Below are 12812 nucleotides of genomic sequence, written 5' to 3'. Positions count from 1 at the left end.
GCTGCAAAGCCAAGAGGTTTTATACTAAATAATGACGTAGTACATGACCAGGAAACAGTGCAGATCACCCCTTCACCCCAAACACAAACACACGGATCTGAACTACTCACCACTGTGTATGTTAAGAGAGAACAGACCTTTTGATTTCCTGTTAAGAGCTCAACATCAGCACATCTTCCTTTTATATATTTTGGGAGACCGAAGTCATAGAAGGCAGTTTTCTCTGTTCTTTTTCCTCTATTTTTATCTGAACAGTACAATTTACATAAAATAACTGTTTTTACTTTTAAAAGAACATATTTGAGGATACCATGACCAGAACCCATATTAGGCCTCCATGTCAAGTCTATCAGACCTTTGCTTTTATATAATAGATTTATTTTCAGTAGGCTTGTGATCCAGTGTTTGCAGAACTCAGTGCAGAACTTTAAATTCATTCTGTAGTCAATTCTGCAGAAACTGGAGGAGGGGAATGCTTTCCTGTCCAAGACCAGTACAGTTCAGCTGAGAACCCAAGGGAATGCTATGATATATCTGGTGCCTTAGGCAATGCTGATGGCCTTTTTTGTTGTTGTTCAGCATATCCAACTTCCAGAATCTGAAAAACTTGAGACCAGGAAAAGTGGCACCCTGTGAACTTGTTGAGCAAGCCCAAAACACAGTGTAGAACTGGGGTTGAGGGGAAAGTGCAATTTCCCTAAAAGGTGTCAGAAACCTGCTCCCTTCAAAAAACCCAATACACACTCTTACGCTAATAGGAAAATTTATGCCACTGCAACATAAATTACAACTCACTAGCTGCATTTTAGGATTGAAACCATGGAGTTTTACATTATGCCATATGTATTAGGGAGAACCTCTGTATTACTGTATCTATAAAATTATTATAAAATACAGGTGCTTCAACAAGAAGAGACATGGGGAATAATCTAACAGCCTCCAATTAATATTAATCTCAGTCCATTAACAAGAATACAATGGGTGATTATAACCCAAATAATAATTTGTTATTAATAAACCCTGTATGCATTGAAACACATATAGCATATACTCTTTTCATATTCTGTTTGAGCATGTGGGGTCTTCATTGCATGTCCACGTTTTTCCACACAAAACCGTGAATGTGAAATTGTACAGTGATTTGTCCTTAGCGGGAATTACTTTTCATGCCAATCCAGTTGCCTCAAAGAGCTCGTAACTAACAAACAAGAAATCTGAAAAGGATTCCGGTTCTCTCTTGGTAATAATTAATTAGAAGGTAGGACAACAGTTAACTTGACTGAAGGAAAGCTCAAGGATGCACAAGAAATACAGATCATGTGCAGCATAGTCAACAGCTCACGTGAACACCAGACTCAACAAACGGATACACAATATGGTGGCTTCATGCAGAGATAACTAGGCTAGGCTTGGAGACAGAAACCCAAGTGGTCAAGGTGGAGAGTGAATAAGGAGTGTATTAGGAGATTAAGGAGTGTTACAGACGAAGCTGGGAGGGTGTTCTGTTAGATCTTACCATAGAGGAAGAGCATTGGGTATGTTCAGCTGGCTTTAAAGAAAGGCAGACAGAGGTAAGCTGTAATAAGTCTCCATCAAAGTAGGCCATGTCTTGGATGACACAGGAACAACAAAACACCACAGCAAGAGGAGGAAGGGAACAGGACTACACAATAGAAAACAGGTTGGCTCCCTAGAATGCAATGGATCAAGTTCAACCCTGGTGAAAGAGGTGGTGTCCCAATGTTGGATTTAGCAGAATTTACACTCTCATACAAACTTATAATGGGTATGAGTTTGACCCATTGTCTTATGAAAGTATAGACAACTTGGGGTTGACTGAGAAGTGGTCTGGCAGATACCAGTTTATTTCTTATATTTATTTTCTCATATACTTGATTCTTAAGACTACATACCTGGAACCATTTACTTGCAATAGCAACATGATACATTGCACAGAGAGCACCTATCGTTTTCAAATCCATTCTACATTCACAATTCCGCTGCTAAGATCACAACTGATATTTCGAAAAAGTTCTTTATGAGTATCTTGCTCAATTTTCAATGCAGGGTTTTCCAAGACCAGGAAAAGGGTTAGCTTAGAGTACACTTAAAGGAACACAATACATCTGGAAGCAGACTCACAGAAGAACAGCTGAAGGCAGAGCATAGGATGTAAGTAGTTGCCTTCAGCAGAGACTGATCAGTGGCCAAGCTAATCCTATGAGCTCCCCCCACCTCGCCCTTTAGTGGTCCTCCAAAACCTCAGCCAGGTCTTTACCAGATGGGCAGTTATTGACCATTTAACTGGAGAGAACTAAACCCAGGATCTTACACATGATGTGGTCTCTTGCTGTGCTTTCAAGCATGCAGATGGTCATTTGTTAGGTACTCTTATATGTCTAGCTGCCACAAGATCCATCTGATGCATGCTAAAACCAGACAATAAACTTGATGGTGGATATTTATATGTCATAGCTGTTTTCTTCTGAAAGGGGTACAATCCATTGCAGACACAGAGTAATAAGAACATATCTCTATCAGTTCAGTGTTAACCACAGAATTGAGCGGCGGGAAACAATACTTATGGCACTTGGTTGCCAGCTATGGCGAATGGGTTTCAGCACCATATAAAAGCACTAGTTCAGTCCACATTGTATTTATTAAAGGTCATGCAAGTGCATTGGCTTTGCTAATGCTGAGTTGTTTCTCAGACAGTGTCAGCATGGGGAATGCTCAGAGACTCTTACACTTGTTTTGTTTGCTGTTTTGAATGGACCTTGGAGTTTTAGATGTCCAGACCATCCAGGGACATGTAAAAAAATACAAATGAAATCTTGGCGTTCTCTGGAAAGTGTGTTAAATATTGAATAATTAATTAGTTTTAACCAGTAGCTGGTGGTGATTCAGCAAAGGTTATTAAAATATTGCCATAATGCATCCCAAGTATACCATGAGTAACTGCTATGGACAGTTAGTTGTACCACTGATAAACTGGTAACCATGTCATCTACACCTAAGGGCTCATTTAATATTGCTTCACTTTAAGACCATAAGAATTGCCTTTCTTGATCAGATCAAAAACCCATGAGCTTAATGGCAGTAGCCATTTCTTCTTGTCTGCCCCTAGCAATCAGAGGTATAATTTCTCTGTAATTATGGCTAGTTGCCATTGTTTTATGTGGCCTTCATCTGTTTGCCTAATCCTTTTCCAAAACCACCCACACCATTACCAGCTTATCTCAGAAAAGATTTAGATATACAGTACACACACAGATGCAAACATATAGTACTATAAATGGGTACAACAAATTTATATAACAGCATTGTGATACTTCCTGTTTTATTTGTAATAACAATTTTCTTACACAGCTGTCAAATGCTTGGTAGGGAAGGGAGAAATGTACCCACCCAACACATCTTTATAATGTTTGCGCTCTTCTATGTATAATCCGCAATACAGACATGGCAAACTTCTGTCTCATCATTTGGAGAACTGAAAAGTTGGGTATTCCCAACTTCAGCTATGAGTAGTGAAAAGTACTTGAAAATTGTTTAAATCATATTTTATAGTAAACAAAATGAACATGCCTGATAAAATGGACTGCCCAGTGCTTTCTACATTAATACATAGATGTGTCAGCTGGTAGTTATACAATTAAAATATCCTGAAAGGATGCAATTTGTAGCGTGTATGTTCACATGAACACATGAAGCTGCCTTGGTCCATCAAAGTCAGTATTGTCTACTCAGACCGGCAGCGGCTCTCCAGGGTCTCAGGCAGAGGTCTTTCACATCACCTACTTGCCTGGTCCCTTTAACTGGAGATGCCAGGGATTGAACCTGGGACCTTCTGCATGCCAAGCAGATGCTCTACCACTGAGCTTTGCTGAACTCTGGAATTCTGAGAAAACTATCTTCCTCTGAGGGCACTGAGATCTGCTTCAAAGATGTGCACCATGTTTCATGCACTCTAATCCCATGGTTTCTGGCAGATTCAATGAAAGATATATTTTGTTCAATTGCATATGAGAAATGGGGAAACCACTTGCTAAAATTTTAGGGGTGTGCATTTGTAGATCCCTGAGCCAAAATATACCAGAAGTTAGCTATTTCAAGTCAGGTTGGGGATATCCAAAATGATCCAAAAAATTCCCCAAATTCTGGGACTAGTGGAAATCTATCTCCTGGATTTTCAGGAGTTTCAAGGAGGTACATGAGTGGGGGGAGGGAGAGAAAGGAAATGCCTAGTAAACTGTGGTTTGGTGTGGTGGTTTAAAGGGCCATTATTTTCTATAGAAAGACCAAAATTCCAAAACCTGAAAACTGTTCCCAAAACTGTTTACAAAAATTGTGAAATATTCCCCATCAAAAATTTTGACAGATCAAAAAATAAAGTATAAACTGAGATTAAAATGGATTTTTGAAGTGCACACCCCTATTTTGACCATCTCAGAACATCCACCAGTGTAAAGCCTGGCATTCAAGGACTATACTTTTTGTGAGTTGTCTGACCTTAGGAGATCCATCTGTCAATAATTATGGTTTCCGTCAAAGAAGTTGTAGATTATTTTATTTTCTCCTAGCTGGTCGGATATGGAATTAGGCTGCAGTACTCTCAAAGATGTTCATAATACAAACTTTGATATCTTCTTTGAGCTAGAGGGCAGGCTTGCTTAGCATTCAGCACAACAGACCATGGTTCAGATGCCACTGTCTTTCACAACTACTGCCAGTGTTATCATGAGAATTTCAGTTCAGCTGCAGTTTTTTAAACTACAATATCACTGTTTGGGGATATGGGCTCATCCAAATATTTTGAGTTCCAAATGGGTCTAGTGAAAAAAAAAGAGAAAAGCTCACAATATTTAAAAGACTGGAATAGATTGAAGCATTAGTGTTAACAATAATTGTTATCTTTTACTAATGCAGAGGTCCTCAACCCCTTTGAACCTGTGGACATCTTTGTAAGTCTGACGCAGGATGGTGGAGACAACCACAAAATGGCCAACGCAGGAAGTGGAGCTAATCATAAAATGGCAGAGAGCGAGGTATGCGTAACTCTGACTGTAACGCTTCAACATTTCAGGCAGAAGCTCTGTTTAATGGGATGCCTTTTAAAATGAACGTATCGTTAAAAAATATTTTCTGGCATCCACGCAGCTTACCAGCAGTAACGCAGTGAAGACCCTTGTGCTGTGGTGGCATCTGCTCCCAAAGCAACATTTTAAAAAATCTGTACAACCAATCAGGTCTCCAATGGCAAAAGCTCCATCTGACCCCACCCACTTTCTAAAAATATTTGGTAGGCACCAGGATAGGTGTCAGTGGCCACCATGGCATCCACAAGCGCTACGTTGGGGACCCCTGTCTTATGGTTCTTGTGGAACGTTGGCCATGTAGCAACTGTGGCAAAAGATCTTAGCTACCTTTCCTAGCATAAGGGAACTAAAAATAAGTTATGAATGAAAGCAGAAATCCCATACCAATGAGCCACATGATTATCTCCAAATGCACTATAGGTGGCTGGTAGTGGCATACATGAATCAAATACTTCGTGGCTTCAGTTATGGAAGCAGTTCAGCAACTGTAGCATGCTCTGTTGTCCTTGCTGTAAACATTGGGTGAATGCTCAAGGAATCAAAAGTACTATAAAGTTAACTGTACCAATACCTCAGCAAAGAAGGACCATGCCGATTGGCCCTGAAAGGCCTAATTTAGGCATGACAATTTTTAAGGCATCATAGGGGCCCAATTCCACTCAGGAGCACAGCATAGGGGGGAGCTTCTGCCTTTCACCCAAAATCATTTTCCTAAACTGAAACTGCTTTAGTTGTGAATTTCCTGCACTGTGCAGGGGGTTGGACTAGAGGACCCTGGTGGCCCCTTCCAACTCTATGATTCTTTGATTCTATGCTTCAGTGGGGCATTATTTCCCCTATGATTCTATGCTTCAGTGGGGCATTATTTGCCCTATTTTGGAGCTGCATGTGTAGTATTCATTGCACATGCAATCCCCAGTGGGCCAAATAACATCCCCAAGACCATTTTGGCTTGGAAAAATGGCACAGGGGGAGGGCGGAAGCCCCTCCTCCCCCATCACAGTTTCAAGCTAAATCAGGCCCCTGTGGTGGTTTGACAATGAATTCCCCACAGCTGCTGTGTGGCTGCAGGGGAAACAAGTACAGTTCAGGAAACTTGGACCTGACTTGGTTATAAATGTTGTGTTTGGTTTGGACCAGGATGTTTTAATATTGAAGCCTCAAACAATTAACCTTGATAGGTATCAATCTTGACTTCTTATATGAATTTCAAAAGATGCTCATATGAAAAAAACCCCAGAGCCAGTATGTTTTAGTGATTAGTGTGTTGGACTACAATCAGGGAGACCTGGGTTCAAATGCCAAGTTGCAACAACGCTTATTGGGTAACCTTGGGCTACTTATTTTCCTTCATCCTAACCCACCTCACAGGGTTGTTTGGAGGTTAAAATGGAGGTGGGGATGAACATGTATGCTACCCTTGGAGGAATGATAGCATAAAAATGCACTAAATTTAAAAAGTGCTTAATTCCTGCTACCTTGCTTTCTCAAAGACTAAGAACCTAAAATCTGTATGATGCACTTCTTCTATAAACTACCACAGAATAAGATTAACATGTCTTATCCACTCAAACTGTTTAAGCAGTTCACATCTCCATAACAATGTAGATCATGTTGTGGTTTTTTGCCATGATTACAGAGGAGCATTCAAAGAGAAGAGTGACAATTCTTAAGATGTATATTCTTAAGATGTACCTGGAAACATGCTCTTGAAAAATTCCACTGTCATGAAAAGAACACTTAGCATGATGATTCAGTGAGGTACTAAATAGAAAGTTGAGCTTCTTACAAAGCATTGAAGTAAACAGCAGCAGTAAGCACAAGAAGCACTATGGATCAGTTCTGTGTGCTATCTTTGTAAACATTGAAGGTGCACCAAAGACTGACTTTTAGGATGAACGCTCAGAGTATGCCTCTGCCATTAAAAAGTAGCTGACATGAAGCAACAAATGGCTGAATGGTGATACCCAAAATGAGCTGATTGAAATTATGGCTCACTCCGATGTGACAGCATTAAAGATGTGACAAGAGTCCTTTTTGTGGTGATGGGGAAATCATCACCAGTGGGAGAACGGATGTTACTGGAGATAAGCACTTTACATTGTGTCTGCATTGGTTAGCAAGTGAATGTTGAACATCTGAGAAGAGTATCTTTGTTTTTATAACCCTAAAGTTTGTAGGCTCTTCACTGCTATGAAAGGCATGATCATTCCAGCGGGGCTTGCTTTCCTTGGTTTGCATGGGAGCTACTTCAGTGGTGCAGCTAACATTTCTGGATGTTTCACTGGTGTTCAGAAAAAGATCACTGATATTTAGCCCAAGTTGGCTTACATAGTAGAGTACAGCAACCACTCACTAGATTTGGCTCTACAGGAAGTTGCCCACAGCTGTAACATGCTAGTGAAGAACTAAGTCCTGTGAAAGATGTATCAAACGTGATTTTTACTCAGCAATACAGAAGGGCGTATATGCCAACATTGTTCTTCCTGCAGCCATAAAAAATGCTGAAGGGATGTATAAACTGAACAGCTTCCTTCTTTTGCATCCAACACGCTGGGCTGTCAAAGTGAACTCCATGCAGAGGTTCTTTGAGAAATATGAAAGTATTTAAGGAATGCTCCATGTAATTCTGGAGCATCCAGGGCCTTCCAAGATGATGAAAAGGAACAATAAAAAGATACAACAAAATCCATGAAATATTTGGAACAATATTTTTAAGCCATGCAAAGAGCATGCCAGAACCTTCCAAAGCACCAAAAAAGTGTATCAGTAATTTTTCTTTGTTCTTTGTGCAGGGTACAGCCAGGGCACATACAAGGCACAAGAGACGTTATGAGACACTGGACTTGTATGAGCCTCATATGCAAAGGATTAGAAAACTACCAGCTCTTTTTTGAGCCTAAAAAGAAATCAACACATCCAATGGTCCAGAAAGATTTTGTGTTGATGTTGTTCTTGATTGCATAACATCTGGAATCAAACGTCAGTTCAATCAGCCTGATATGGACCAACTACGGAAACTGGAAAACACGTCACTCACTGCTGAATGTGGAAAGCATTTCAAGCAGCACAGAAGTGCTCAGAAATGTTCTTGGTGTTTACAGCTGTGACTCTGAACAGGTTTCTTGCCTAGCTGTCACTCCTCCCAACAATAATTCCAACTGCTGAAATGATGACAGTTGAAGACATCTCAGAATCACTAAGAGAGTTTCAGACAGTCTGGAATCTTCTAGACCAAGGCATCATGCTGGTGCAACTCATACACCGTACCTGCATCAGCAGCATCAAGAGAATGCAGTTTCAGAGTACTGAGGAAAGTGAAGACATACCTGCATAGTTGCATGATGCAGAAGCACCCTGCAAATTTTTTCCTGTATGTCCACATGGGGAAAAAACACCCTGACCAGATCTCTTTGGACAGCACGGTGAAACAATTCTCCCCCAGATCTGCTGAATGCTCAGCCATCTTCAGCCAACATGTTTATGGTTTATTGCTATTAAGTATAATACAATCCATATCAGTGTTATAAATTGGGCAATGTTAGTAATATTTCTTGTATAGTCCTATTTATTACAAAAAGATAGCTACCGTAAATGGTAAAATCTGTCTGTATTTATCAATTGTATCTGAAGTTTCAATAATAAATGCCTCTAGATTTCTAGAAAAGACCTTACTTGCATTCTTCTTTTCTTTCTCTGAAGCAAATAATATGGGATAGCTGAGGCATACACAGTCTGTTCAGTTATCCATAAGTATTCTGTAGTTTTTCCTTCGATCCATTTCTAATTCTTATTTTTTTCCCTATTTTAATTTGTTGTATGTTTGTGCAAAATATGCCATTTTTAAAGAATACTGAATGAAATATGCAGATGTAAACAAAACTCCTGCAAAGGAGCCAAAATTCTTGATATCCTGACTGCCCATCTTGAGTCCCCCCACACACACACCTTAAAAACACTTTTGGCATGCTAGAGCTTGCTGCCCCTTCTTGTCCTCTGAAAAATCATCCGCACAATCTTAATCTGACCAGGCCTTCACATATACAGGTCACATATATATACCGCTAGACTGGATGGGAGTTTGTAGATGTCAGAAACAGCATGTGCTACACCAACCTGCATTTGCAGTTCCTCATCCAAGAACTGATCTGTGGCTTCCACATACATGCCCCTAATTGCATCAGGGCAAACCTCCAATACTCATGAGAAGCAATCTATTCATGTATACAATCTCACACTATGTGGAATGTATTAATAATCTAGAAGGTAATTTATATACCCAGTGAGTCTTGAAACAATTCATTCTGCGTTCATTTCCTACACATTTTAGGAAGTTCTAAATGCTGATGCACTCATTAGCATCATTCGTATATACAACCTTTATTTGAATAGCATATATTTAGATTTATAATCTTACAATTTCAATTGCCAAACTAATTATAATGGAAAGCCAAATGCTTTGTTTATGCAAATGACTTCCTGCAGCATTACATATTGATTAGGTCATGAAACAGTCACATTCTATACAGTGAGAGCTCTATTCTAAACTGAATTTCAGGGGAAATTATAGAACTATAGAGGAGCCGAATATAGACATGTGATTTTTATTTTACAGAATGAGTGTTAATAATTATACTCATTAGATAGTGGCAATATGGCAAGGGCATCTGCCACAGTATTTGAGATCACAGATCTGTAAGAAACAAAGTTTTGAACCTCGTTGACAGGCAGTGCTCTCTGTCGCTCTATGGACTTGATCCTAACTCCCTTGAACTGAAGAAGTTCTCAGAAGTGGATCTACTAAACCCTCTCTTTCCCCCCAGCAACTCCCGGCACTCCCTTCAAAGCTGCTACTGAGAGTTGAAGGGGCCACCTGACCAACATACTATGCAACACAGAGGGCTGCAGTCAATTGGGGGAATCAGGCGACCCCCCCTCCCACCTTGCAAGAGCTGGAAATTCTTTGAGCGGCTTTTTTTCTTTACATAAAATGAAAGCGGGGTGGTGGTGGTGGTTAAATCTAAAAGAGCTTAAAACATGTATTGAAGAAATGCCTTTTGGGGACGTACACATGTGGTCCTGCAAAGGCTTGAAAGAGCTTCAGATAGACAATCTTATCTATAGCTGATAGAGGTGTGGTAAATAAAGATTGTATCTTGGCAAGTTGCAATAGACAGCTATCAATATCTCAAGCATTCCTTAGAACAAAAGCTTATGGAGTTGAAGGACACACTGAAAAGTGATTAGGTATCTGAGTCTGATGATGGGCAAAATACAGTAGAAATTAACCCTGTTGGAACACTTTTTTCCTTTTGTCATCAGCATCTCATTTAAGAGTTTTAGCCAACTGTTTTTCATTCCCCTAGTAAATTCATAAATTTTGGCCTTCTCTTTGAGGGCATTCTATACATAGCATACCAAGGAGTAGAACAGAAATAACACTTGACTGTACTGTCTGCATAGATCTTAGTACAATGACAATGACAATGATAGATCTTAGTATCTATACAGAATCATGAGTGCTGAAAAGCAGATGTACTATTATTAAAATTTGCTCAAATTCCATCATTCAATGAAACAGAAAGATGCTTTGAAGCCATAGTGGAAAGATAACTTAAGGAAAATTAAACATTAGGAATTATTTAAAGTACTGAAATAAAACTGCAAATATCACAATGCTATTATAGAAACCTGTTGTGTGCCTATTTTAGAATACTGTCTGGTCAGCTCTTTTAATAAATGTACCATGTATGTTTAGGAGAGGAAACCACATGATAGAGGTGTTGTAAATAAAGAACAGTGAATGAAAATTATTTCCTGTCAATTTACTAGAATTTAGACTGCAATAGACTGGCAATATATCAAAAAGACACAAAGAAGTAATTCTTTATACAGTGCATAATTATCTGATGGAATTTATTGCTGTAAGACATGATGACAGCCACTAGTTTATAATGCTTCAAAAGAGGATTAGACAAATCCATAGAAGATAGTCCCATGCATGATAGCTACAAATGGAACATCCATATTCATGATTTTATTACTAGGGAACAATGATCAGGGGTGGCTGTTTCTGTTATATCCCATTTGTGAGCTTCCTAAGGGATAGGCTACTGTTAGAAAAAGAATACTAAGCTAAGTGACCTGATGGTTTTGTAATGCCCAGATATAAGGGCTGGTATAAAATACTATGTACTCATATGCACACACATGGAAGCTTTGGGGAAGTTGGCATCTGGGAGCCATGAACCAACAAATCATGCTCTCTGTGCCTGGTACGGCCTCTCACCAGTAGAGAGCTCTGAATTACGTTCATCTTCAGGAATGTGGTTTCTGGTTACCGAGCTCACAAGATCAGGCACTCACTAAGTGATGCCTTCGGGCAATATCTATAGGTTATGCTAATTAGAGTGAAGTAGACCCCTAATGTGCATTGGTGCTTTTGTGTATCAATCTGCTTGTCAGCAGCCATGGGCCTGCCCCATGCGAATGCATAAATGATACTGACTTCCTTTTTTCTCTGGTGAGTAACTCTGCATCTCATTTGTGGGTTATTTCAACCCAGGGTCTCTGTTTAGCTAAATAAAGAACTGTTGCTTATTTTAACCTCCTCCTAGTTGTCTTCATTGGACTCTATAAGACCGTGTTGGCGAACCTATGGCACTCGTGCCATTTCCGGCACACGTTGCCCTCTCTGCTGCTGGCCTTTCCGGTTCTGCCCCACCCCGGATGGGGGAGGCTGTAGGCATGCGGCCGCCCAGCTTAGCCGCGGGGGCTTTGAACCACTCTGCGCTGCCCGCAGGTTCAAAGCCCCCCCTTTCCTGGACTCTGGGCAGCGGGGGCTGATTTCTCTGCCCTGGCCTCGGTCCCGATCCCCCCCTGCCCGGAGCCGAGGGGGGGCAGAGAACCCCCCCTCCCCGTGGCCTCCCGCACCACCCCCGGGCCTGGCCAGGGGGGAGAAATCCCTGCGGGGGGTGGGCGCGTGCGCATTGGGGCTGCCCGCTGCTCCTTCCCCGGCCGTTGAGCCGGGCCTCCTCACCTCTCGCCGCCCGGAAGAGGGGAGCCCGTCGCCGCTTCCGCTCCCTGACCCTGTCCCGCCTCCTTCGGCGTCTGATGCCCCCCGCCCCCCGGAGGGTGTTCTGCCCCACTGCCCTTCTTACTCCTGGCGGCCGGCTGGCCAGCCCCCGCGGCCCTCTGGAGGGGCCCACGCGGAGGAGTGGGGGGGGCACGCGCGCACACACACACGTGTGTCGGGGGGGCCTGGACTCCCGGCCCACCAAAAGCCCCCCCAGCCCCTCTTCAGTTGGGCCGGTTCAGGGGCGTCTGCCCTTCTTGCCTTTGGGGAACCTGTGGGGGAAAGGTAGGTTGTGGGGGTCGGCTCCTGCCTGGGGGGGGGTGTCGTCGGCACTTCGCCCCCTCCCCCCGGCCAGGTGCCCGACCGCGGAGGTTTGTCGGTGGGTGGAGGGAAGGACGGGTGGGAGGGGCTTTTATCCTGCCATCCTGACCCCTTTTCTCCCCCCGCGTGTGGGGACTAGCCCCCACCGGTGTCTGGGAAGTCTCGAGGTGGCCCGGGGAGGCCTGGGCTCGGGACAGGGGTTATTGGCCATTTGTGAATGGGAGGTTTTGCCTTGGATTTGCCACTCAGATGCATATTTTCCCCATCCAGATTCTCAAAACTCTGCATGGGGGGTTATTGGCCATTTATGAATGGGA

General features: G+C 42.0%; 1 protein-coding gene across 1 annotated transcript in view; it reads right to left on the bottom strand.

Annotated features, from left to right (window-relative positions):
* The window catches only part of CACNA1C (calcium voltage-gated channel subunit alpha1 C), a 575193-nt gene that overhangs the window by 42557 nt on the left and 519824 nt on the right, over positions 1–12812 (bottom strand). The window contains 1 exon segment of the mRNA XM_056845863.1: positions 1517–1549. Coding sequence (XP_056701841.1) covers positions 1517–1549 — 33 coding nt within the window.

Source organism: Euleptes europaea, chromosome 3 (genome assembly GCF_029931775.1).
Source record: "Euleptes europaea isolate rEulEur1 chromosome 3, rEulEur1.hap1, whole genome shotgun sequence".
Lineage (NCBI taxonomy): Eukaryota > Metazoa > Chordata > Lepidosauria > Squamata > Sphaerodactylidae > Euleptes > Euleptes europaea.
This window is presented reverse-complemented; position numbering and strand designations above follow the sequence as displayed.